Source organism: Brettanomyces bruxellensis, chromosome 8, assembly GCF_011074885.1.
Source record: "Brettanomyces bruxellensis chromosome 8, complete sequence".
In the NCBI taxonomy this organism is placed as follows: Eukaryota; Fungi; Ascomycota; class Pichiomycetes; order Pichiales; family Pichiaceae; genus Brettanomyces; species Brettanomyces bruxellensis.
In genome coordinates this window covers 1,302,643-1,328,866 of record NC_054689.1, presented here as the reverse complement: position 1 = coordinate 1,328,866, position 26,224 = coordinate 1,302,643, and the positions used below count along the sequence as shown (strand labels likewise).

General features: G+C 43.0%; 11 protein-coding genes across 11 annotated transcripts; 6 read left to right on the top strand and 5 right to left on the bottom strand.

Annotated features, from left to right (window-relative positions):
- Positions 1 to 661: 661 nt before the first annotated feature.
- On the bottom strand, positions 662 to 1,719 carry BRETT_000777 (uncharacterized protein; the record flags this gene model as incomplete). The annotated part of the gene is made up of 2 exons (XM_041279339.1): positions 662 to 1,591; positions 1,666 to 1,719. 2 exons carry the CDS (start codon positions 1,717 to 1,719, stop codon positions 662 to 664), a joined length of 984 nt encoding a protein of 327 aa, XP_041137553.1.
- A 282-nt stretch (positions 1,720 to 2,001) lies between these two features.
- BRETT_000776 (uncharacterized protein) lies at positions 2,002 to 2,982 on the bottom strand (the record flags this gene model as incomplete). The annotated part of the gene is made up of 1 exon (XM_041279338.1): positions 2,002 to 2,982. One exon carries the CDS (start codon positions 2,980 to 2,982, stop codon positions 2,002 to 2,004), a length of 981 nt encoding a protein of 326 aa, XP_041137552.1.
- A 632-nt stretch (positions 2,983 to 3,614) lies between these two features.
- On the top strand, positions 3,615 to 4,715 carry BRETT_000775 (uncharacterized protein; the record flags this gene model as incomplete). The annotated part of the gene is made up of 1 exon (XM_041279337.1): positions 3,615 to 4,715. The coding sequence occupies one exon, from the start codon at positions 3,615 to 3,617 to the stop codon at positions 4,713 to 4,715; it is 1,101 nt and encodes a 366-aa protein (XP_041137551.1).
- A 553-nt stretch (positions 4,716 to 5,268) lies between these two features.
- RHO3 (Rho GTPase) lies at positions 5,269 to 5,949 on the bottom strand (the record flags this gene model as incomplete). Its single annotated transcript, XM_041279336.1, has 1 exon — positions 5,269 to 5,949. The coding sequence occupies one exon, from the start codon at positions 5,947 to 5,949 to the stop codon at positions 5,269 to 5,271; it is 681 nt and encodes a 226-aa protein (XP_041137550.1).
- A 731-nt stretch (positions 5,950 to 6,680) lies between these two features.
- Positions 6,681 to 7,619, top strand: BRETT_000773 (uncharacterized protein; the record flags this gene model as incomplete). The annotated part of the gene is made up of 1 exon (XM_041279335.1): positions 6,681 to 7,619. The coding sequence occupies one exon, from the start codon at positions 6,681 to 6,683 to the stop codon at positions 7,617 to 7,619; it is 939 nt and encodes a 312-aa protein (XP_041137549.1).
- A 337-nt stretch (positions 7,620 to 7,956) lies between these two features.
- Positions 7,957 to 8,838, top strand: BRETT_000772 (uncharacterized protein; the record flags this gene model as incomplete). The annotated part of the gene is made up of 1 exon (XM_041279334.1): positions 7,957 to 8,838. The coding sequence occupies one exon, from the start codon at positions 7,957 to 7,959 to the stop codon at positions 8,836 to 8,838; it is 882 nt and encodes a 293-aa protein (XP_041137548.1).
- Positions 8,839 to 9,102: 264 nt separating this feature from the next.
- BRETT_000771 (uncharacterized protein) lies at positions 9,103 to 12,144 on the bottom strand (the record flags this gene model as incomplete). The annotated part of the gene is made up of 1 exon (XM_041279333.1): positions 9,103 to 12,144. One exon carries the CDS (start codon positions 12,142 to 12,144, stop codon positions 9,103 to 9,105), a length of 3,042 nt encoding a protein of 1,013 aa, XP_041137547.1.
- Positions 12,145 to 14,264: 2,120 nt separating this feature from the next.
- Positions 14,265 to 15,731, bottom strand: BRETT_000770 (uncharacterized protein; the record flags this gene model as incomplete). The annotated part of the gene is made up of 1 exon (XM_041279332.1): positions 14,265 to 15,731. One exon carries the CDS (start codon positions 15,729 to 15,731, stop codon positions 14,265 to 14,267), a length of 1,467 nt encoding a protein of 488 aa, XP_041137546.1.
- Positions 15,732 to 16,441: 710 nt separating this feature from the next.
- Positions 16,442 to 17,143, top strand: BRETT_000769 (uncharacterized protein; the record flags this gene model as incomplete). Its single annotated transcript, XM_041279331.1, has 1 exon — positions 16,442 to 17,143. One exon carries the CDS (start codon positions 16,442 to 16,444, stop codon positions 17,141 to 17,143), a length of 702 nt encoding a protein of 233 aa, XP_041137545.1.
- Positions 17,144 to 17,997: 854 nt separating this feature from the next.
- BRETT_000768 (uncharacterized protein) lies at positions 17,998 to 21,564 on the top strand (the record flags this gene model as incomplete). The annotated part of the gene is made up of 1 exon (XM_041279330.1): positions 17,998 to 21,564. One exon carries the CDS (start codon positions 17,998 to 18,000, stop codon positions 21,562 to 21,564), a length of 3,567 nt encoding a protein of 1,188 aa, XP_041137544.1.
- Positions 21,565 to 22,553: 989 nt separating this feature from the next.
- On the top strand, positions 22,554 to 25,082 carry RAD16 (DNA repair protein rad16; the record flags this gene model as incomplete). Its single annotated transcript, XM_041279329.1, has 1 exon — positions 22,554 to 25,082. One exon carries the CDS (start codon positions 22,554 to 22,556, stop codon positions 25,080 to 25,082), a length of 2,529 nt encoding a protein of 842 aa, XP_041137543.1.
- Positions 25,083 to 26,224: the final 1,142 nt, after the last annotated feature.

Below are 26,224 nucleotides of genomic sequence, written 5' to 3'. Positions count from 1 at the left end.
TGACTTCCATCGAATACTTAAATTCACATTCATAGATCATTTTTCGAACTCTGACGTAAACAAACTACGAAGTGGTTGTATTCCGTCTGCTTCTGAATAGAATCGATGTTCCTGATGGCTGTCTCATTCTAATAAAGTAAGCTGCCAACAATAGATCAATGTTATTTTGTTTATGATGGCTTTAACATTTCTTCTTCAAGTGGAAAATCTAGAACTAACAAAGCTAACATTTTCTTCTGATGTTCTCTATTTTTCTTCTCTTATTTATCATTTACCGGCTTTCTTCCTATGCTCTTCCTTATTCATCCGCTCTAGGATTTGGTTCTTGCTGCGACTTTTCACCCCTTAAGAAATATCGATTTCACGTATAATTGTTTGATGATGTAACAGTGAAAAACTCCCATGTGCCGATCCAACTCTGCCCAGAAAGTTGAAATTATCATCCTACACAATCTTACATTCCATTCCAATGCCTAAAGGGTGCAGTTTATATATAAGGCCAGACTTATCCAACCAAAAATGTAAATTTACTCTATAAGCACATTTTGCTCGAAGGTAGTCGGCCGCACAGCCATTTTCTTTATAATTTCTATTGACTATTTTCCATTAACATGTAAACTTCATAATCTTTCAAATGGAAATGGCTCTTTAAATTTCTGGATCATTCCTGGGAAGACGACGAAATCATTTCAAAGAACTTTTTCGCTCGGTAGAATGAACCAATCACGGTAAGACTGAGAACCATACTTCGTAATTCAATTAAGGCAGCAGATAATTCCTCCGTATACCATACTTCAACGAAAAAGACATATCTCCATGGGCTTATAACCGAAGGTCGTGTGGTGATTGTTTGGAGATTAAGATTATGCTGTTTGAATACTTGGAGAATGTTGCATAGACTTCCAAAGTTATCATTGTTCTTGATCACGAACGTGAGAAGCGTAACTTTCATTGGAGAAAGCTTTTTGTTAACTATCGGATTGATTTTTACTGGACTATTCTTCTTCTTTCCAAGTACTAAAAATCTCGTTGTATTTCCCTGAAAATCCTCAACACTTGTCTTCACTATAGGAACGCCGTGAACCTCACTGGCCATGGCTGATGCTATTGCCGCACATTTTTTCCTTTCAGCTTTACTCTTTATATCTGAAAGAACTGAGACTGCTTTTGAAGTTGATGAAACATCAATCCTTTCAATTTTATGGTCAACAATATCATCCAGATGGTCTAAAAACTTGTTGCATTGAGACCAAACCTGTGGATGCGAATATATTCTCTCGATATCTTTAAGATCAGACCCATAACTGATTAGATTATGATGAATAGCGACAAACTGTTCTGCAACAACCTCAAATTGCGGTTCCGTAAACTCTTCTGAATTTTTGTGAGATGCCTCAACAAACCAGTCTCTAAACAAATCATATGAAAGTACAACTTGGCCATTGGATGTATTCTCAAACGGTATTAATGAGTAATCACAAAGACCTGCACCAATCGCCTTAAAGCATCCAGAAATACTGGGCTGTGGAAGATATAGAACATTGATCGACTCGTTTTCAATAGAATACGGTTCGAATTGTTGTCGGGCAGCCTATAAAGTAATCAATTTCTGTTAGTAAGGCAATGCTAGGTTGTGATGTAAGTAAAACGCTAATTTTTGCTTACCTGATGAGAATACGTTCCAGGTGGTCCCAAATAAGCAACTTTGATTTCAACCATTTCAGTGAAATAGAGATTTTTTTTCTCTGCAGAAGTACTACCTACAACCAATCAATAAACGCTTTTACGAAAAGGAAACATACAAGTATTAATGTTTAGGTCTGTCTCCTTTTGCAGAATCAGTCACATCCTCGGGGAGAAAAAAAAAGTTCCTCTGTTGAAAAATTATGTGTGATGAGATGATGCCGAGGAAAGGAAATTTGCGGGGGATTTATTTCACTCGAATTTATCTTAGTATTAGTGTATAAATAACTATGTATAGGAACATATTAACAATTAAAGTCAATTCTCCATAGACTCAGAAAGCTCTAAGAACTTTTCAATATCAAATTCACCCGACCCCTGGTTGAAATCGTGAACTAACTTGATTCTTTGCTGGCTTATATCAGTGGAATCTCCCATAGCACCATAAAATCTTTGTAGATTCAACAGAAGCAATCGGACATCCTTTAAACTTACAGCTGCTTCTTTATCTACTTGACCATTCATCAAAACTAATCCCTTCGAATCTTTTAGTTCACTGTGGAAAGAAACCGTTGTATGTGGCTTTGTGTATTCTTTGTGTAATTTGAATGCTGCCAAAGATGTAATCATCAAGTGAAGAGTGTCTTTTCCAACAGGTGCCCATTGAATAAAATGCATCTCCACAGGTGTACGACCATTATTACTGGAGTTGTGGTCTTTCGCTTTTTCCACCTGTGCATCTTCCTTCGGAAGTGGAAGAATAAATCTTGGATTGTTTATGGCATAGTGATACATTTTGTCGTAGCTGCTACTATCAACAACTGCACATAGTGTACGCTCTTTCGTTTGAAACCTGGCTCTCCAAACCAACCCGATCTGGGTTGGAGGAAGATTTTTGAATAGATCAAGCTTCACATAATCATCAAGAGTCTTATATGGCCGTTTTGGTATACCTGGATTGATCTCACCAAGATCTTTTTTTGGGCCTTTCTTTCCTTCAAGCACAGCTTTCAGCTTCTGCGCTTTTTCAAAATCTTGCAATTCCTCAAGCGGATCAACCTTGCTAAATTCCCGTTTTTTCTTATCAATCTCGTTTTTCATCTTTGTTTTCAATTCGCTCAGATCTTTGAGACCCTGCTCTTTAGCCTTTCTCTCTAACTTTTCCTTGTATCTTTCAAGAACATCATTTTGCTGTTTGGCATTTGATTGGACAAACCGAACTTCAACTGGACGTGCATAACATCTTTTAAAAAAGGAATATGCAATTACGGTAGCCCTTCTATATCTAAGAAAACTCATATTATTTGCCCCTTGGAAAAATTTAGTTTAAACTGGCTTGCAGTGAATCATACAAACGCATCGAAGATAATGTACCAAATATCCTCTGCACGTATTTTTTCATGGATAATGAAAAACACCCGTACACCAAAACGCCTCTGGACTCCGGCTTGAAGAATGAAATGCAAAGATAGAATTATAACTATTCACATTGAAATACCTTAGTTTAACTAGTGCTGAAATCGAAACAACAACTTGACAGAAAAGACATTTAATGAGCAAGATTCAGTCATGTAGTAATGTGAAAAGAGAAATTTGACGAACATGATTCCCCCATTCTTTATGGATGAAATATAAATTTCTTAATAAGGAAAAACATAAACAGAACCTGTTAAAGCTGTAAAAGGAAGTTCATATTTAAAGCTATTTTTATAGAAAGAGAAGAAATCTTAAAAAAATATTTGTAAAGTAGGAATATAGTTTTAAAAATATTTACCACGAATAAGATATCAGAGAGGTAGCAAATAACCCGATACCCGGTTACCCGTTAAATTTAAATATTCTGCTGGAAAAGAAGCTGCTGGGATTGGCTAGGTATAACCTAAAATTAGGAAGTTGCAGACCTAACAAAAGAGCAAAGATAAGAAGGCAATATGGCTCAAAGTTCGAGCTCTGGCACAAGTAGCAGTCATAAAACACTGTCTACAAAATACAGCACTCCTACATACATACCAAAAGCTGCAGATAGCCCGTTTATAGATCACAACTCAAGTCATCAAGGATCACTATACATGATCATACTTCCAGCCATTGGAGCAATATTTGTGCTCTATCTTCTCTACATTCTATTTATTAAACTTAGAGCTAAATGGCAAGCAAAGAGAGCGCCACCTTTTGAAGATATGTACGAGCCTAAGATTACTCAGAGTCATATCTTTGACCTGGAACAAGCTCCAACTCTGGTTCCTACAACGACTGGTGTTAGTTTTGCAAAGTCTACAAACACTTTGCTAAATCAAAAATCAAAAGAGACAGGAGAAGTTTCTTTCTTTACTTCTCAAGAGAGGTTTGATCCTGAGCCTGCCGAATTGATTGGTTTGGCCAGAAGTTCGATGGAAATTCCTCGCTCTACGGAAAATAAATCGATTAATACCGGTTCCGTCTTTCAGTTGCAACTGAGTGGTACTCAATCATATATATCTTCAAGTAACGAAAACGCAAACGGAAGAGCATCTTCAACATCGGGATCCACTGCATATTATTCACTTGCGGAACCGGACAAAGCAGCCACTCAAAAAACCGTGGCAATTCCGAACCACAAGAAGCACTTCCACAAAAAAACACTAAGTAGCATAATTCTTGATGAATTTATCTCAACAGGTGAATTGCCAGCAGACGAACCTAATGGATCATTTGCGGAGGATGATACAAGCAAAGTGGATTCTAATGTGCAGAACCATTCAATGTTTGAATCTTATAACGATACTTCGTACAATGCCGATATGCTACCGAGTACTGGACTACGTTCCAGTCCAATCAGAAGATCAAGACAAAGACCTATGAATGCCGATACTAGTGCGCTTTTAGGAAATGTGTCGAGGAATTCTACATTTTATCGCCAGGAGGCTGCAGAAGAATCAATGAGATCAGCCAATAACAGTACGATATTCAGCTATAACCAGCAAAAGGATAAAAAAGCAGGCCAATATAAATATCGGGATATACTTACACAAAACGGGAAGAGCGTCGTTTGAGGAGAGTATTAATTAAATAGAATGGTAACATAAGACTAAACTTGCAAACTGAGGGGGATGTAAAGTATTAAACAATTTCTAGAAGGTAATTTGGCAGTGAAAAGAGAGAAAGAGGCTAAAGCAGTAAAATAGCGGAGTCTTAAAGGCTCGGCATTAACAGATAACAACAGAAGATGGAGAGAATAAAGATGGAAAGAAATAAAAATGAAAAATGTAAGGATCCAACTAATGTGCAGTAGCCAGTATGTTTAACACAATGCCCATGTTTAAAAAAGAGATGATGAAAGGATCAACATAAAGGGGGAAAAATGTGGAGAGCATCCATCAAGAATGTAAGTAAGTCCTTGAAGCTTGCAATCCTATAAGAAGCGGTATTCGAAGAAGACTATTAAGGTAAGAGAATATGTATGAATCAAGCAAAAGCGACAAATTGTCTGTCAACGACAGAAATAAACATGGAAAAGTAAAAATAGCAGCAAAGGTGGGAAACAAAACAGAACAAAACATAAAACGAACTTTAATCATCTCAACTCAAACTTGGGGAATGTAAAACTCACATAATCACACAACCGCCGGAACTAGACTGCTCTTCATCAGCTTTAGATTTTGACGCAAGAGCAACTCTAGCAGCCTCTGTGAAAACTTCATTGACACCTCTCTTCTTAATAGAGGAGCACTCCAAATACCTCACAGCTCCAATTTTCTTGGCCATTGCTAAACCTTCCTCATATGACACGAGCTTCTTAAGCATACCCTCGCTGTTATATGCACTGGTACCAAATTGCTGTTGCTGGGCATCCATCGGGCTGTTAATTCCTGCTGTAGATCTGTCTTCATCCTCAGTTTGCCTTAAATCAGCCTTTAATGCCACAAGAACCATCTGAATACCTTCGCAATGTTCCAAAACTTCGTTCACCCACTTGTTTTTGACGTTTTGAAGCGAGTCTGGGGAATCAACAGAGAAACAGAGGATCACACAATCGGTATCATTATAGGATAGCGATCTTAACTTATCAAATTCTTCTTGACCTGCAGTATCCCAAAGCGAGAGTTGAACCTGCTTTCCATCTATGAAAATATCATGCATGTAATTCTCAAAAACCGTTGGCTCATAAACATGTGGGAAATATCCCCTTGTGAACACGTTTAGAAGTGATGTCTTACCACATGCACCATCACCTAGAATGACAATTTTCCGCTGGATTGGCTTTGATGAACCACCACAAAGAACCATTTTGTCAATTGTATACTGTGAGTGGAATAGAAAATCTAATGTACTGTTGAAAGTATTGAAATAAGCAATCTCTGACAAGTGACAATATCTGATGATTGAGATAAACCAGTGTGCACCTTAATATAATGTCAACAGACTAGAAATAAATGCGACTTCACACAAACTGAAAAAAACGAGAAAAATAACTGGATATGCAATTTAGTAGAATTGGTATTGCTAAGTTGGTGCAGGTTACTTCTCTGAGAAAGAAATAAAAGAAATGAGCGATGAATATAAGATAAGGTATGTATAGATATGTGATAAAGCCCCAAATGTAATCAAAGCATAAAATTCAAAGTGCTACTCATGCTCATATTTTTATTTTTGATGGCAGTATTGGGGAATGGAAAAAGAAGAATGGCCGAGAAAATAAAAATGAATAAAAGTCAAAAAAAAAAATAAAAAAGCGCGCCAAAAGACAAAAAAAAAAAAATTATTGCCATAAGTCTCATGTAAAATTTGATTGTTATCCTAATTCTCCAAACTGTTGGCCTTGATGATTGTCATTTTAAAGCCATTTCAAATTGTATCCGATTAAAGGAAAGCAAGCAATCCGATATACATATTTCAGTTAGATTGACGTACATATTTCTGAGGTTCATTTCTACAAAAGGTACCCAGGCTATATACCAAAAAACCAAGAAACCCAACAATAGCATCGGATATACATCTTTTGATCAGATCGTAAACTAATGGGACGACTTGAACAGAATCCACTATACAAGGCCCTTAGCAGTTCAAATACAAGGCCTGTACGATCACATCATCGACTTCCGAAGTCCGAGCGACTAGTTGGAAACCCAATAGAAGAGGCATTAATTCGAGCAAAGGAGAAACCACTTATCGATGAGGAGAGAAAACTTCTGAATAATCCCCTTGCGGTGGCCCTGTTGAAAGGGAAAAGCAAGAAAAATGAAGGAAGATTCCGAAATGGCAGAGGGGGAAGTTCACATTCGAATAATACCATACCGACCAGTCCTGCAGGCCCAAATAGATCAAGGAGAAGTAGGCATCAGAAAAATGATGGAAGCTTCAACAGAACACGCGGGAGACACGAACACACATATAACAAACATGCAAGAGAGCGTGTGAAGGAGAATAGACACGAGAAACATCATAAAAGAACAGGTGAAAACAAAAGCCAAACCAAAGAATTTAGTACCGAACTACAAACGCCGGAAAAAATTGCAGCAGCATTGAAAAAGTCGAATGTTGGTGTTTGGAGCAGTAGCAACACATCGGAGAAGCACGTGTCGTTTAAAGGGGCCTCGAAACCAAGCTTTCTACGGATACAGAATCTTCAACCTGGTGTGACAGAACTAGATATAGTGGAAATCATGTGGAGATACGGTACTGTCCTTAAAGTGATAACCAAGGAAAGTGTTTCGAGAAATTACGGTAGGTCTGTGACCGCCGAATTGTTCTATGTAAACGATGAGAGTATGTGGAAGGCGAAAAAAGCCCTCGATGGTGTGAATGCGGATAATAGGATACTTAAACTGGAAATTGCTCAGGATCCAGTAACAGTAACCAATTCGGTGATGTGGCGAGGTATTACATCTGAAGTGAGGGAAGCTAAGCGAAATAGGATGATGTCATTTTCACCAAATCCTGCTGATGGACTCGACTGAGTTTAGACCATTAGATTTTTTCTATAGGGACCATGTATATGTATAAATATGTAAGGCAAAGACAGGTTATAACACTGCTGTCTGTACAAATAACTGGGTAGCGTTTGTCGACAGGCTCTAATTAGACGTGTGTCGACGCGTCGGCGTAAAAGTACGTGGAGGTAAAAATGAAATAGCGAAAAAAAAAAAAGAGTTCAGGAAAAGCGAGCATATAATATAGTATTGATCAAAGATATTTTTGAGTTGAACTGATAGAATACACTTGCTTACAAATGTTCGACTGCAGTGATTGGTACGGGCTTTTTCGACTAACCAGATAGATAAGCGGCTGCACAAAATGGTCAACATACTGTCATCTTTAGGGAGCAGCCTTTGCAAAAAAGCTAGTGGTGTTGGCTGCATAAAACAAATAAGAACTATTGCTACAATGGGCGAACTTCATCCACCAAAAGGATCGATTTCGAACCAAAAGAGGGTGGGAAGAGGTGCCGGATCGGGATACGGTAAGACCTCCGGAAGAGGTCAGAAAGGTCAGAAGGCAAGGGGAACAGTTAAGAACTGGTTTGAAGGTGGACAAACACCAATTTTCAGAATATATCCTAAGAGAGGATTCTACAGGCACCAAAAGCTAGATTTGAACGAGGTGTCGTTGGCGAAAATCGAGCAGTTTTATAAGCAGGGAAAAATCAGCTTACAGGAAGGTGAGGTGTTGGACATGAAGAAGATGAAGGAGTGTGGATTGGTCTCAGGAACGATGAAAGATGGAATTGCCATTGTGGGGACAGGCTCAAGATATTACACTTTAAATATCCCAATAGAGGCCACAAAGGCGTCTAAAAGTGCAATCAAGATTATTGAAAAGAGCGGTGGAAAGTTCACTTCGAAGTTCTACTCGAGATATTTGGGATTTAGGGCTCATCATTCTCCAGATTGGTTTATGAGGAAAAGAGGATATATCCCACTACAGGCGAAGCCAATTGCCAGAAGGGACGTTTCCTTCTACTCCGATTCAGAGAGAAACGGATATCTTTCTGGTTCCGCTTACGTTGATCAGATCGAGGTTGGCAGCAAGGGTAAGACTAAGAACAAAGTTGTGAAAAAATCAGAAATAGAGAAGGAGCTGGAGCAATTCGGCAAGATAGATGCCGCAGGCAAGGACGGTGGATATGCCGGGTTCTCGGGCAACCGGATAGTCAAATTCAGTGACTTACAGGCCTAGAGTGGGTATATTTTCTGTACATAATGAAATATTTAAGTTAAGCATGTTTAATACAGGGCCAGTAGTCAAATGAATGGTTGGAGACATTTAGCGTATGACTGGAATAATTGTTCATCTGCCTTATACGGTTTCAGGTCAGCAGTTTGTTTCTATAATGCAATTAAATATAGTATGTGCCTAAAATGAGGATGTGCACACTACACCTGGCTACGCTTGATCGTATATGTGTATCTTATTAGAAAATAGTACTATGAATTTAATGTATCACCATCCCCTGGCATGGTAGCTCAGATCATCAGCATCCCAATCTTCATCATCCCGGCGACTAACAACACCATTAACTTGGGCTTTGAGTCTTATCAACCTGTCATCGACGTATCCATCATCGCTGAAGAGCAGGTCTGGTGCAAGGGTGTTCTTGCAGCGATGCAGGCCGTTGCACTTGGCGGAAAAATCAGACAATGCCTTATGCATGCCTGAGCGATGTGAATGGAAGAATTTCAGCTTGTTGCCCATGATACCGTCGGCGATAATATTGGAGTTGGCCTCGTTATCATTATCGTTATCGTTAACGTTATCGTTGTCATCATCCTCATCATCATTTTCCGATTGCTGCCCACCCTTCTGTAAGGTGGTCTTTTCTGCAGCTTCTGCCTGTTGCCCCTTCTGCCGGGTCCCCGACTGTTCGGCATGGCTACCCGCACGGGCAACAGTGGTGCCCTCCTGCACAGCCTGCCTTCCATCGCGGCTTCTGCTGCGGTGTGAGGAGTCGAAATCGTCGTATGCACCGCTGTAAAGCAGCCTGTTTTCGTTTTTTATAGAATCCATCAATTTCAGCGGGAGCTCCTTGGAAAGCATTTCCAGCCTGGTGGACTTGGCGGACATCCGGGAGGCCGAGGAGTTGCTTCTTCGCGCGGATGCCCCACTCGAGGACCTCCCCTGGGTATCGGGGAGGTCGCCTGCAGCCTGCTTCTGGCTGCCCGGGATGTCAATGGACGAGGTGTTAGTTTTCACGGAGGACGGGCCGGCGGCAAGGTCACTGCGTGAGGAATTGCCCGAGGGCGGGCTGACCGCGTGGCGGTGGCTCAAGGCGGCAAGCTTGAGCTGGTTGGGCTCCCGGTGCCGGGCCCTCGCCTGCTGGCGCAAACTCATCGTAGGCAAAAACATGTGTGTGGCCAATGCCGTCGGGAGCAACGTAGTGGCCGTTGGGGGAGCATTCGAGTGGTGGTGGAGGTCATACCGGCTGGGCTCGATCGCGGAGGCGCGGGCCGTTCTGCCGGGCTCTGGATGCTGCGAGTTCCGCCTGGCCGTGAAAAATGACGCCAACGATATCGCGGATTTTGGGCCGGTCTCCGAGTGCCTCTTTAACAATTCGCGGGCGTTTTCCGGGGGAACGAATTTCGGCACTGCTGTGGTAACAGCCGATGCCCGCGCCGTCGCCCGACTGTTCGGCAAGCCTGGGGGCAGCCCGTGCCCCACTTTCGAATGCCTGCCATCTGGGAATCCCTCGTTTGCATACACGAGTTTTGGGCTTGTCTGAGGAGGGGTAGGGTGCATATGGTTTTGATGGATTTGGCTGTTTTGCATATTGCTCCGAGGTGTGCCTTCGGTGCCTTCGGTGCCTTTGGGCTTAGTGCCTTTTTTCCTCTGATTTTGTTCTTCATTTTGCATCCGCTTTCTTTCCTCCATACTCTCCTCCCGCATCTCCCGTATCCGCCTCTCCCGCTGCCTCTGGTTCATCGGCGTATTCAATGCAGGGGCATTCGCCCGCCGGCCGTCTAGAAACAACCCACTGAGAAGGGACTTCCGGCCGGGGGCACTCGGCACAGCGGGCGACGACCCCGTACCAGGCTGTCCGGTGCCGCCCGTGCCCACCCCGCTTCCCGTTTCGTAGTGCGAAGGACCAAGTGCCTTTTTTTCAAACAACAACCTGTCCGACTGCCTGCCCACATCATCATCGTCGAATTCCGAGTCGTCGGAAAGAGACGACCACCCGGAATCGTCCGACGAGTCGTCCGAGGACGAAAAGTCGATTTCCTGCGGCTCGATACGTCTTGGAGGCCCAAATAACGACACTTGAGATTTCTGAGTGTCTGACTTTGGTGATAACTGCCCGTTATATTTTCGTTGCTGCTCGTATAGATGCCTCGTTTGGTCATCCAGCGGGCCACTGCCCGATCCGCCGGCTTCTTGTGGCCTTCCTAACCTATTAGGGGCCACCTGTTTTTTCAAGAAACTGTGATTTGCAACAACTAAGGCCTCCGGCAGTATTGTATGTGTCGAATACCGTTTTCGAGCACTGCTCTGCCGCTGGAACAACGATGTCTGCGACCCCTCTGCCGATGGAACGTCCTGCTGGCCTCGTCTTGGCATCTGCTTTTGCAATTGTCTGTTTATTGAATTTTGCTTTTTGCTCAACCCATTACTGTTTGCACGCTCATCCTGCTTTCTTAGGTTACGCCGGGTCAAGGGTGTACTCTTTGCATTTACACAAGATGCTGCCTCTTGAGTCTGCAATGATGCTTGCGAAGATGAGTGTAGAAATGAACGTGAAGAGTGAGAATTCGAGGAGTGTGAAGAATCAGACGAGTGTGAACGTGAAGAGCGCGAATGCGAACAGTGTGAATATGAAGGACGGGATGCTCCTGACGATGCTTGTAAACATGTGCGAGACATCAACTGCTTTCTAGATTGGAAAAGTGACGGTGTCTGTGATGATTTTAATGGTATTTGAGATGATGCTTTTAACGTTTCTTTAGATGATTCTTTGGATGATTCCTTTAACATTTCCTTTGATGATTCCTTTAACATCTCTTTAGATAATTCTTTTAACATCTCTTTAGATGATCCTTTCAAACTTTCTTTAGACGATTCTTTCAACATATCCTTAGATGATTCTTCCAACATCTCTTTCCCACCCTTACCCTGTGATAAATTTACAGATTCAATACGATGATTCGCCTGCCGAAGCTTCAGATCCTGGCTCTGTTTCCACAGGCTATCTCGGCATGCCTCCGGTGAGCTCATTGATATCTGTAAAAGTGAAAAAAAATCATGCGAGCTGAATTTCTGCTTATGAAGTATGCTGCGATTTACCACTCGCCAACTAATATTCTCCAGCCTCTGACCATTTCTGATATATTCACTTGAATTCGCCAATGTGGTCCAAAGTGTCAGCACATTGTCAATATCAATGACACTTGATGAAGTATGTGCCTGGGCGATGCCTTGTAAAGCATAAATTGTTGAATGTGAGAGCTCGAGAAAGGGGGGAGGAGTGTTTTTTCCAGGCTCCTTTTGTGTCATGTTCTAAGCACAAGACTGAAAGTGTAATGCGTATCTTTCTGCAAAAAGGAGGGGAAATTTGTGATTTATGTTCCAAGTGTGAACACAGTTGAGGTGTTCCTGGATGTTTGGTATATGTAGCGATCGGTATCTTTGGACGAAAATGAGACTTGGAAAATAAGGATCGAAATGTCTGATCTAACTGGTGGGATTCAGTACTTAAAGATGATAACAACTAAACAATTCTTACAACTGCTGTGCTCTGGTGCCTGCCATCAATAAATTGCAGTGCTGGACTTTTTGCAAGATTTAGATAGATACCGTTACCACCAATCCAAGTGAGCTGGAATATTTTTGAAGGGTATCCGTTGCTACCTTTATTCAGCTTGCTCGCGTATAATAGATACGGTGTGAAAAAAATTAAATTAGACAAAAAAAAACGAATGACGAGATCGAGGTAAAAGGAACAGGAAAAACGGGCAGGTATAAAAAAAAAAAGATTCAGAACTAAGGAAAAAATGCGAGCGAAAATAAAACAAAAAAAATCATTGTCACAGAAGTGATGTGCGAATCGGAAAAATAATGACCTCGAACGGCTCAATACGGAAATAATACATGGACCTAAGGAGTAGGACCATTAGTGTGTCGCTGAAACATGGTCATGAAACACATGTTTGCCTGTACTGATGAGAGGCATCACACTATACATCGATGTTACTAGTAAATACTAAGGGTTACCGTTTCAAGCACATCAGTATTGTCCCTATACAAAGCTTTGAACCATAGTTTTCAAACGTACAAATATCTCTCTACAAAAATGACTGCTACGAAAGCAAGTAGTTGACACCAAAAAAACAACAATAACCATTACATGATTCTCCAATTCTTGATATGCCTAATAATGGATGGCTGTATAAGAGGTGCCCCACAGTGCAAAGTAAAACGAGGGGAATTGAGCATAGTATTTCGATATCGTTAATTCAACGAAAACTGAGCTCACTGATGCCGAATAATGCACACATTCACAAACCAGCAACCGTTTTACGGCAACAAAAGTAAAAACGAGCAGGCGGTGCAGATTGGGGTCAGATATACCATACCAGGCATATTTAAAGGAGGGGAATTTTAGGTGGCAACGGTAAACTCTTTTGGGTTGAATATTTTATCAATTAGTGATTATTTTGAATCATGTCACATTAAGCGGTATTTAAGGTCAGGGCATCGGATCACAGGAATCGTGCGGCATGAGGGGGCAGAAAAAAATGCAATGATAAGCGAGAATTTAAAAATTACGAAAAATCCGAACCGCTGGTATCTCTATCAGTTTTTGTTTAAGTTTAAGTTTTTGTTTAAGTTTTCATTTCAGTTTTCATTTCAGTTTTCATTTATCAGGGTAAATCATATTTAGCAGATGTATAGTTAGTGCTGCCGTGAAATATGGGCAAAACAGCATTGGAATATTTGGGCATTGTACACAACCAATATGTATTATACGCACATTTTGCAAAGAAGTGAAAAAAATCAAATAGAGTACAGATCTGGTCATACACGGTGGAATTTTAACTTTATATCACGAAAATATTCAACGATCAAAATATGGCGCTGTACATTTTTTGGAAGAAAATTGGTAGTGGTTAGCCGAAATGCAGATAAACAAACGTGGAAATACATATTAAATATCCGTGCTGATAGCTAAGAAATCAAGCGATAGCAAAGTTATAATCATAGAAAAAAAAGGCATGACCATCTCAACAGAATAAAATTAAAAAAATACTTGGATGGAAAAAGAAGTATCCGAGATCGAAGATAAGGAGAGACCATATTTGAATTAAGCACTATTGAGGTTGAGAATGACAGAAAGATAATAAATAACTAACAAAGTAGTATAATAGCTTTTTTTTACATTCCTCTTTATCGGATACAGTAATAAGCTTTTCCGATAACGCACGCAATCTTGCCATCAAAACATTTCCACAGAAAAATATCATTATTGCACAATTCAAAGCTACACTGGGCCCAACTCAAATCTAATATCATACTCAATCACCATTATTACTATTGTTACGCTATTATTATTATCATCGTCCCCAATTATTGTTGCTCATATATTCAGGATTGCATACAAGTGCCAACATCATGTATCACGTCAACTGATTCAATATTGAGAGTAAATCACCACCCGCTGGTGCATCACCTGAAGAATTATCTTTATCATCATCATCAATATCATTACTCAATTCCGATGTCGCAACTGGCTCTGGCTCTGCAAATTTCACCTTCTTAGCAGGTTGTGCATTGTCATAATCTCCGAAATTACGCTTTAACGAGCTTTTAAGTGGAGTTGGCACTTCGCTATTTTTAGTATTAGTACCATCACCATCATCACTATCCTTTTTATCATTGTCATCATCGTCATCATCGTCATCGTCATCGTCATCATCGTCATCATCGTCATCGTCATCGTCATCATCATCATCATCAGCTTTTTCGGCAGTTTCCGTACCCAGACTATAAGTTGGCAAATCATCATCATCATCATCATTATCACCATCCACAACTTTCCCGTTTTTTTCATCATCACTCTTTACAGCCGTAGCATCACCATTCTTGTGCATCTGATCTCCATGGACAACAGATTCGTAGTTTGGTGAAATATCCTCGTCAACTGCAGTTTGCATACCATTCGTGTTTGCAACAGTTGCATCCACCAGTTTCTGAATCTCCTTCTTACGGCTTGAAATATCAGAACTCATCGTTTGGAGCTTCTTAACTTTGCCACCATCAAGTTGCTTCCAGTCCTCCTGGACACCAATCAACTTTTTAAGCTCCTCGATAATGTCATCTCTTGATTTACTCACTTTTTCGATCGAGCTTGCAATCAGAGATGACAAATGCTCTAACTTCCCGAGCTTAACCACAAATTCACTTGGTTCTGGCAAGTTCTGCGAATTCTTCACTAGCTGGTTATAGCCTGTGCTCATCCTCGTGAATCCATCCAAGCTTTTATCTGTCAATTGCTCTAATTGTATGTATTTCTTTACCACTGCTTTCAAATCATCCGGAATGCCAGCTTGCGTTCCAGTTGGTTGATTTACTGAAGCTTCACTCACTATGGATGCCAACCTCCGATTCTTTTCTTCTTGTGCTGCAGCATTGGCAACCCGTTTCCCCTTATTCATCACCTGCATTAATCTCGTTATGAATCTGCGATCAAACATATTTCTGTCCTCCCAAACTTTCAAAACGTGCATGTATTTTTTTGTAAGACCAGCTTCGACTTCAGCATCTCCAGCTGCCTCTTTGTCGATGCATGCACGCATTAATTTCACCGATTTCGGGAGTATCTTCACGTACTCTTCCAAGAAGCCTCTGAATTTCCTCTCGTTCTTCTTGCTGAATTGAATAAGATCGTTGCAAAGATAGAAACTCACCAGACTGCGTTCTGGTTTTGTCTTCGATATTTCTTCAAGATTCTTGAGCCAGATGGCCACTATTTCTTTGTGATGCCTGTAGTGGAAAAGGCACCATTGTGATGTTGATTGAATTGATTGCTGTGTAAGGTCAAGTCTTTTGAGCTTATCAGCAGCTTTTTCGATACTAAACGACATTTCGGAAGGATTGTATGAACTCGTATAGATAGTAATATCGACACAAAGAAACCAACTGCTTTTAAGCTTATTTGCCGTAAAAATAGATCTTTGTATGCTTATATTAGCCGGCGTTGGATGTAGTTGGTACACAAATAAGGACACTCAGGTTTTTTGTAATTAGCATTTTTATTTTTTTTCTTTCTTTGGGGAAATTAATTGTTCGCGGTACTTTTAATCTGAGGAGGAATTTTCATATTGGACAATCATACGGCTTAGTGGTAAAATACTGTCCTCATCATTGAAATGATGACAACAAAGATAGTACAGTAATACTGGTTTATAAAAGAGGCCAATTGTTGGTAGAAGTGTAACCTTGAAGAGGGCTTTTTTTTTTGCATGATTTGCCTCTAATAAGCACACTTGGAAGAATTATCACTCCTAGTATGACGATGACGCAATAATCATGCGGAAAACAGCAAGCTCAGTTAGATTCGCGAACTTAGAACACCGCGCAGAGAAAATTGTGGATGGAAATGGAAACTCAAGAAGAATAAATAAAAGTTAAGCTAGCTTCGATCACAAGATATAATAATATATCCTACACTGATTTCCAGTTAATCACATTTGAAGGAGCACTAGCAAAAACATTTACTTGCTTGAAAGAATACAGGGAAGAATTTGACCCAATTGGACACAGCTCACGTGCTTTAAAGGACATTGTATACAAAATGGCAGACAAATTCCCGGAGATAAATGATGTTTCAGTTGATGGCACTGAACAGCCATCAGGAGACTTTTTGAGCCGAGAGAAGGCCGCTTTAGGAGATGAATTTGCAACGGATGAGGACCAGAAGATTGTGCAAGAGGCCGAAGAGGGAGATGATGACGAATTTCAAGATTTCAAAACACAGTTTCCAGCAGTGGACTCTCAGGCTTCAGAAACAGTAGCAGCAGACAAAGAAACCGAAAAGGGGGAAGCTGGCGAATCAGATTATCTCAATGAGGGCACAGCAGCAGTCACAAAGAAGTTTGATTCGTTGAATATGGAAGAAAGTGAGCCAGTGAAGGAATGGAAGCAAAAGAAGGAGGCAGAAATTACAGAGAAGGATGAAGCAGATGCAAAGAAGCTCCAAGGTTTGAAGGAGGATGCACAGAAAGCCACAGACGAGTTTTATGAGAACTACAATAACAAGAAGGACGTGTTAATCGAGCAGACAAAGAAGGAGGAAAAGAAGTTCTTGGAGAAAAGAGACTCGTTTTTGGAAAAAGGAACGGTTTGGGACCATGCAATCGAGTTGTTGAAGTTGAACAAGAATTCAAGCTCTGTGGATGATGAGAACCAGCGCGATAAGACCCGGTTCAAGGAAATTTTACTTTCTTTAAAAGGAAAAGAAACTGTTCCAGGTGCTCAGGGGATTTCTGAAAACTAGTGTAGGGCTGTCCGCTTTGTAATTTTGCGATGTGGCTGTTATTTCCATTTTTGTGATGCTTTTGGTAGATAGAGCCGTTAGGAATTCAAATATATATCAATAACATTGAGTTAAGTTACTGTTCTGGGGCGGTGTAAAGATGTATGGGCATGAATTTTTGTGTGGTACCGGTACACATGGAAATTTGTGTGTGCCACACATCGAGTCCATTTTTTCTTTTTTTTAGATTCCCCTCACCCTGTTCTAAATTTTTAATTTTATCGAAATTAATTTTCCTGTACAGTGCGATTCTGCAGTGCTCGCTTAATTTTCTGCTGTAACCCTCGCCTCTTCGAGCTCGCCATACTTTGAATCTAATATGGACGTTTTAGCAAAAATATAAATTTGTATAATTTTTATTAGCACTTTGCGTTTCCAGGTTCTTGCTAGCACTCTTGTCAAAAAGATACTGCAGAGGTCAGATTGCAAAACAAGCAGTAAGTTAGTCTGGTGAACATTCCAGATACCATACGAGTGGAGTTTGTTTTGATTAAAAAAGCATCAATCAAATCTGGGACTGATTATCACACTTGGGTTAGATCATTAGATAGAGATAAGTTTGCCCAGTGAACGGAGGAATCGGATTTACGAGAGTTTTCGTTAGCAAAACACACTTGGACATTAATCAAGTTAAGCGAAAATCTATATAGATCGACTATATAGATCGACTTGCGACAGATTTGACTGGTCAGATCTCCGCTTTTGAATTCAGCAAATAGTTGTACACCATTTACTTGGCCGGGCATTTTGTTTACAGCTCCTAATATTGGTTTAGCCAACACTTTGTGAAATCTTGGGATAAGTAAAAAGGAATAATGAATGGGAATGGATTCATCTCGCCAAATGGTGGAGGGATGCCTCAGCAGGGCCAGCAGCCAATGATTGCACCAAACGGGATTGGCACCAATGACCGGAAGCAGTTCATCAACATTATACTGGCATCCATTGCAAAAATTCAGGGCATGCACTTTAATGATGCAAAAACACGGCCGATCGCACAGCAATTTGAGAAGTATGCGTTTACGAACTCGATAAACAAACAGCAGTATGTGAATTTCTTGAAGAGCAAGATTGCTGGCATAACGCAGGCAAGAAAGAATGCAATTCAAAGGCAGAGACAGAAACAACAACAACAACAAGTACAACAACAACAAGTACAACAAAAACAAGTACAACAACAACAAGTACAACAACAAGCACAACAACAACAAGCACAACAAGTGCAGCAAGCACAGCAAGCACAAATATCTCCCCAACAGGGAAAGTTTGCGCCTGGAATGATGCAGTCGGCACAAAACCAGTATGCCTCACAATTTGCATCTGGAAACAGCAATCAGCAGATGATGCAGCAAGCACAAGCACAGGTGCAGCATCTCAAGATCGATATGCAGACCATGGCGATCCCCCAGCCGTTGCTCCAGCGTTTGCCGCAGGTATTTCCGAAAAATATGAACAGTTGGGGACAGATAATGCCGTATTTTCGACATAGTAAGCTGACGCAGAAGGACTTGACAACGATCAAGCAGGTGTATGCAGTTCATCTTCAACTGGTGCGGAATAAGCAGCAGCAGCAGAGACAGAGGATTCAGCAGCAAAGTGTGCAAGCAGGTCGGGGTGTTGGAAATGGTGGAAATGGAAATGGAAACGTTAACAATGCTGGCGTTAGCAATAATGGCATCAACAATAATGACATCAACAACAATGCGATCAACAATGCTGGAGTTAACAATGCTGCTATCAACAATACTGGCATCAACAATAATGCCATCAACAATAATAACATCTCGAGCAACGTGCCAAGCCCCCAGCAAATCCTCATGATGCAAGGCAGAGCGCAGAACGGCCAGAATTCCACGCTGCAAAACACAAATGGCATGAATTCGGCCCCCAGGAGCAACCAGCAGCAAAACATTCCTGCAATCACTGCCCAGCAGTTGCAGGTGTACAAACAGCAGGCGGTACAGGCAATAAAGAACCTGCAGGCCGCCGGAAAGCTCCCGGCAACACTCACAAGAGAGCAGGGCAACATGTATGCGCGAAAATACCTTTTCCATGTTCTCAGTTTGAAACAGAGGAAGCTGAATGGTCAGTTAGGTGCGATGAATGCAGTTCCGGCGGCTCCGCAACGTGTTTCGCAGTTTCAGCAACAGCGGAAGCAGCGGGCAGAGGCACAGGCTCGGCAACGCGGAAGTGTGGGTGCAAGCAATGCGGGAAGTCAGGGAAACTCTGGAAATTCTGGAAATATGGGTGTTAACATGAACATGAACAACATGAACAACATGAACTTGGGCAATGTGAACATGGGAAACGTGAACATGGGCAACGCGAGTAATGTGAATAAGGTGAATAATGTGAGCAACTTGAACAACTTGAACAACTTGACCTCACCCGACAATTCTGGAAGAACACAGTTTGCGGGACAACTCCCAACGAATCAAAACCAGGCGCGGCAGCTGGGCCCTGGTGTGGGTTCGAACGCAGCAGTGAGAGGTTTGGGAAGCGGGAATAGTGGTGCAGGGATGTCAGGGGTTTCCCAGGGGCCCGGCTTGGCGTCGGCACAAAAAACAGCAGATGGCCGGACGATTTTGACACCACGTCTTTTCAATGGTATCCGGGCAACGCAGGACGACTGGAAAAGACTTAAGGCGATATACAGGGAGACTGCATCATCACCAATAAATTTGAAAGATGTGACTGACAGCTTGACGAACACGGAAAAACAACAGATCATCCGGCTCGTCAGGCAGCTGCAACAGCTGATGATTATTACGGAGACGGTGATCATCCCGAATTTCTACATGCTGACCCGGAGCTATGACGGCACAAAGAAGCTTATCTACTCAGAGCTGATGATCAAGCAAGTTCTGGAAAAGTTAAAGGCAGGAGGGCGTTTTTATGCAAATTTGGACCTTCTCACACGGATCCAGAACCAGATCACGCGATTTTTGGGCTACATCAAGGAACAAAACACCAAACTTGTGAGGATGCAAAGGCAGCAACCTCGAGCCCAGGCTCAGGTTGGCCTAGGCATGCCGAATAGTGCCGTTGGAACACGTGTCAGTCCCGCGGTTGTTTCTCAGCAGTTTAAGGAGTTAGCCGAACAAAGGCATCAGCCTGCTGATGAGGGTGATGGTTTGAATCAGAATCAGAATTTGAATTTGAGTCAGGGCCAAAATTTGAACCAGAATTTGAACCAACATATGAATGCCAATCAGGGCCAGGCCCAAAATCAGAATTTGGGTGCGAACCAAAATTTAAATTTGGGCCAAAACCAAAATTCGAATCTCAACCCAAGTTTAAATCTCAACCAAAATTTGAACCCAAACTTGAATCAAAATCTGACCCTCGCGCAAAATCATCCCTCGGTTGCCCAGCAGCGAAGAATGCAGCAGTTTACCGCGCACTCGCTGCAGCCGCAGTATCTGAACCAGGGAGCCGCCTCGCCCTTGAGCGCCGGCACGCCGATGGCTGCCACGCCGCTTGGCTCGTCGCCGGGTGCACTGGGCGCCATGGGTATCGCGTCTCCGGCTGCGGCTACCCCGCCTACGAGGCGGAGAAGGAAGCCGCGGGCGCGCAAGGGCACTGCGGGTGCGGCAGGCGCTGCGGGCTCTGCCCAGGGTCCACCAGCCGCTGCAGCAGCTGCTGCCTCCGCAGAGGCGCAGGCGCTGATGAAAGAGAATGCGGAGCACGTGGCGGCAGTTGGTGCGCGCGCAGTTGCGGCCGACAAGGAGCGCGCAAGGAGGCGCCGGCTCGCTGCGCACGATGCAGGCCGCTACCTCTTGGCGACTTTGGCCGACTCCTTAAACTTGCCGGAACAGGAAAGAAGAGTGGAGCAGGAGAAGAAGGGAGGAAGTGCAAATGCAAATTCTGCAAATGGAAATCCGAACTCCGTCTCAAATCCTTCAAATACAAAAACAAAAAGTGCCGACTCCGCATCCCCCGGATCATCTATATTGACGCCTTCCGCAGTGTTGGCGACGCCGCTTGCATTTAATGTCAAAACACCGCTCCCTGCGCGGCTGTATGACACACCAAAGATGGGCGCTACGGGTGCGCTGGCGGTGGCGGCGCTAGGTGCAGCGGCCGGTCGCTCGCACTGGACCGGTAAGGTGAGGTCCGCGTGTGTGTCGGGCGCGTTCGAGGGCATCGTGGGAGACGTGCCGCGCGATCTCGAGCGCAAGCGGCTTGTCGGAAAGGATTTGATTGGCCTCGTGTATCCGACACCGCCAGACGATGACGCTTCCGCCACTTCGAAGCGCCGCAAGTTGAGCGGCTCCGAAGTCGGAAATGCCCTCGCGACTCCGACCCCTCTTAAGTCCGAGGGCGATGCTCCTGACTTGAGGTTGGACCTCGACAAGTTTTGGGACTTCGACCGCGTGTGAGCTATTGGTCAGGTTTTTTTGCAAAATTCGTGTCCTGCGATTTTTTTTGCCGCGGTGTATTTTTTCTACGTTTCTTTAATTGTATGCTTTACTTGACTTCTCTACAGCGTTTAATTTAATGTTAAAGGATTGTGCCTGATTTTGAGCTTTTGTGTTTATCTTAAGTTATGTAGTTTCTCGTTAACTATTTTCACCTTAGCTTACCTATATGCTTGGTTGTTTACTTATTTATGCGCTTTCACATTAACTACTTTGTCATTTACTGATGTGGTTCGCCTTATTCAACACTCTGAGTTACCTATGTATTCTCATTATATTTGTTCTCTTTATATTACTCCAGTTCTTCCATCAACTTGAACTTTCATATATACATAATTTCATCTGTGAAATATTTTCTAATCGTTAGCACAACACCAATTGCTTTATCTTAGTAGCTGGTATATTGTACAGTGTAATGCTTAGGAGCAAAAATATACAAAGCAAAAGAGGAAAGAGGAAAATTAAAAGAAATGAGGGATAGGGGGATGCACTGCTTAAATTCTTTAATCCTGGCAGTTCTGTCTAGACGCGACGATCGACGAACATATTTCCATACTTCCTTTGTACTTCCTTCTCCTCTCCTTCTTTTTATTGCCTTTCATTCCCATGTATCTTCATTACATCACTTGCATTACATCCTCACTTCATGCACTTACACCCTGTACTTTTCCCCTTGCCTATTTCGCTTCTTTTTTATCCTTCGCAAATCCACCCTCTTGTTCACTAGCCCTCCAGTTAAAGCAATGCCAAGTGGACGAAACACATTAGAAAAATTGAATATTGAATACTCCGCGCTAACCATACTCTTATCTGCGAGAATCCAGATCCGGTATTTTTCGCACATTAATTTTTTCACCTCGATATTTGCCGTACTTGGTTTAAAAGCTGTATCTCCGAACTATTCCAACCGCTTCCCGTTCACAAATTGGATCGCATTTAAGTGACAGAAAATGATAGCGGAAATTCCCGACACTGAGGCGGAAATAGAGCCGAGCTCGGACCTGGAAATTCAGTATGGAGGGGGGTTTATCCGGGATGATCCAGATGTTAAGAAAGGCAAGACTCGAAGAGTGACACGGAGAAGAACCCGTACACAAACGGGTGAACTCAGGCGAATCAACTACAACGAGGATGAGGATGGGCAGCCCGGCGTGAAGAGGGCATCGAGGAGGGCAAAAAAAGCACCAGTTATCAAAATTGAAGATGATGTAGACGGGGAAGACGGAGATTATGTTCTCAGTGCAGAGGACGAAGTTTACGAAGTTGAGGAGGAGGAGCGGGACCTATATCATCCGGGGGATGAGCTTAATGATGACGTGGTTGTCGTGAAGGCGGAAAAGGTGGAAAATACACCTGAAGTGCCTATTGATGTGGAAGATGAAGAGGTTGGACAGGCAGAAGGTGGCAATGAGAAGAAAAGAAGAAGAGGCGGAAAGACAGGCGGGAAACGCAAGAGAAAGGGCAAGAAGAAGCCGAAAATCAAGCTGACACCCTTCCAGAGGCGGACAAACAAGTTGATGGAGGCACATCCAGAGCTGAAAGACGTGTTTAAGGCTTTGGAAGAGACGCCTGAAAGAAAAGCAGAGCGAATGAAGCAGCCGGACGGACTGACGATCACCTTGCTCCCATTTCAGCAGGAGGGCCTGCACTGGATGGTGGAGCAGGAGCAGAACTCAAGCTACAACGGCGGGATCTTGGCAGATGAGATGGGCATGGGCAAAACGATCGAAATGATCTCTCTAATGATGTGGGACCGGTCCAAGACTCCGAACTTGGTCGTTGCACCGACGGTGGCGTTGATGCAGTGGAAATCAGAGATAGAGAACCACGCTGGCGGTGCCTTGAAGGTGTATTTGTACCACGGGGCGAACCGCGCGAAGTCGTTGCAGGAATTGCAAGATTACGATGTGATTCTCACGTCTTACGCAGTTGTGGAGAGCGGGTACCGGAAGGAGAAGTACGGGTTCAAGCGGCATGGCCGGCGGGTCAAGGAGCGGAGTCTTATTCACCAGAAGCAGTTCTACCGGGTGGTTTTGGACGAGGCCCACAACATTAAGGACAGAACGAGTTCGACGGCACATGCTGCAGATCACCTTAACTGTGAGAAGAGGTGGTGCCTAACGGGAACACCGCTCCAGAACAGAATCGGCGAGTTGTACTCGTTGATCCGGTTTTTGGATTTGCAGCCGTTTTGCTGCTACTTCTGCACGAAATGCAGCTGTGCATCGAAAGAATGGAATTTCCCAGACTACAAGGTGTGTGCAGCGTGCGGACATGCCCCCATGTGCCACAGCAACTTCTTCAACCACTTCATGTTGAAGAACATCCAGAAATACGGGCTGGAGTTCGAGGGAAAGGAGGCTTTCCATCGGTTGCAACTTCTCCTCAGGCAGATCATGCTCCGGCGGACCAAAGTGGAACGTGCGGACGACTTGGGGTTGCCGCCGAAAATCGTCGAAATCCGTCGCGACTACTTCAACCCGGAGGAGAAGGACTTGTACATGTCGTTGTTCACCAACTCGAAGCGCCAGTTTGATGACTACGTTGCCAAGGGTGTTGTTTTGAACAACTACGCCAATATATTCACGCTCATTACCCGGATGAGGCAGTTGGCCGACCACCCGGACCTTGTTTTGAAGCGGCTCAAGCCAGCTGCTGCCCAGCTCACGGATCAGGACACCAGAGACTTGTTGGCGGGTGTTGTTGTGTGCCAACTCTGCGATGACGAGGCTGAGGACCCCATCGTGTCCAAGTGCCACCACAAATTCTGCCGGATGTGCATCAGCGAGTATATCGACAGCTTCGAAGGTGACCAACGCCAGTTGAAGTGCCCCGTGTGCCATATTCCGCTCAGTATCGACCTCGAGCAGCCGGCAATCGAGCTGAATCCGGCCATCGCCGACAAGAAAAGCTCCATCGTCGACCAGATCAACATGTTGGGCAGCTGGAAGTCGTCGACCAAGATCGAGGCACTCATGGAGGAGCTCTACAAGTCGAGGTCCGACCGCAAGACCACCAAGTCGATCGTCTTCTCGCAGTTCACGTCGATGCTCGACTTGGTCGAGTGGCGGTTGAAAAGAGCCGGTTTCGCAACTGTCAAATTGCAGGGCTCCATGACCCCGGTCCAGAGGCAGGAGTCCATCCGGTACTTCTTGGAAAATCCGTCCGTTGAGGTCTTCTTGGTCTCATTAAAGGCCGGGGGTGTCGCACTCAACTTGGTGGAGGCTAATCAGGTTTTCATCATGGACAGTTGGTGGAATCCTGCTCTAGACACAGGCCAGGCTGCCGATAGAATCCATAGAATCGGGCAGTTCCGGCCCATCCGCATTGTCAAGTTGGTCATAGAGGACAGTATTGAGTCCAGAATCATCGAGTTGCAGGAGAAGAAGGCCAACATGGTCAAGGCTACTTTGGATAAGGACCAGTCTGCTGCCAACCGCTTAACTCCGGCCGACATGCAGTTTTTATTCAACAATTAGGATCGGCTCGATGCCATCTTTTATATATCTTGCTTGGGGTTTCGGTTTACTTTGGGGGGTACTGGTTTTTCTTTTGCTGTTGATGTTTTATTGGTTTAGTTGTATGGGGAAATATTCAATATTCTTTCACTTGTTATAGCTTCTGTAGTTTAGCCGAGTAGTATCTGGAGCTATTTTGATCTCTGGAATGTCACTGGATGCGATTAATATGTGGATTACCGGTATGATCAATATGCATTGTCAGAAGATACGGGAATATTATAGTTAAGGGTTTAAGTGTGATACTTTATCCAGTTTGCGCTATAACGAGTATTGTGTGTTTTAAGGCTAAAGAAAGGAAAAGTGTAAAGCAAAGGAACTAAGTAACAAGGTAAAATGAACAGGATAAAGATGGGAAGTGCACATGCTTAAATACCTTTAATCCATATGCGCTCGCTTTCTTGGGCATGAACAAGGCAGGGCAGTGCAGTCCTCTGCATGGTACATACCATTGCCAATTAAAGCCAACTTGCTAGTTTGGCAACACCCACTACCAGTAATACACTTCGCAAAAGAATTACTCTAAATCCTATACCCACCATAATCTCATGCGCTCCCTAAATTTGGCTGCATTCACTCTGACTTCTTAAATTGTCATAAACATGGAATCGCTTATTACCGATAAACCAATGAAAAATTTTGAAATTTTCATCCATTGACCTCGTCCGGGCTGTGCTGCCGGAAGGGATGAGGAATGGGGATTGGTTTTAGTGGAGAAAAGTGAATGTAAGGAAAAGGAGGCAGGGTTGATATTAGAGCTCTTTAAATATTTTGGTGTTCTTTAGAGGTATTGTGTTCACCAGGAACTTTTGTGGTGTCAAAATAGAGTATGTCTAATTGTTTACATGCTGAGATGATTTACTGGTTGCTGCATTTTTTTCCACTCATTTTTTCTTTCTCTTTCTTTCTCGTGATTAATCCCGAACGCTTTTGGTAAAAACGAGCGATAAAGCATAAAAAAAGATCAAAAAAATCAGTATTGAAAAAAGATGAGTCTTTTTTTTCCTTCTTTCACCGCACAATAGGAATTTTCAAAATGAAAAAAAAAAGTATATAAGCAAGAGGTGAGGGTGAAAAAAAAATATATGTATATATATTCTGGT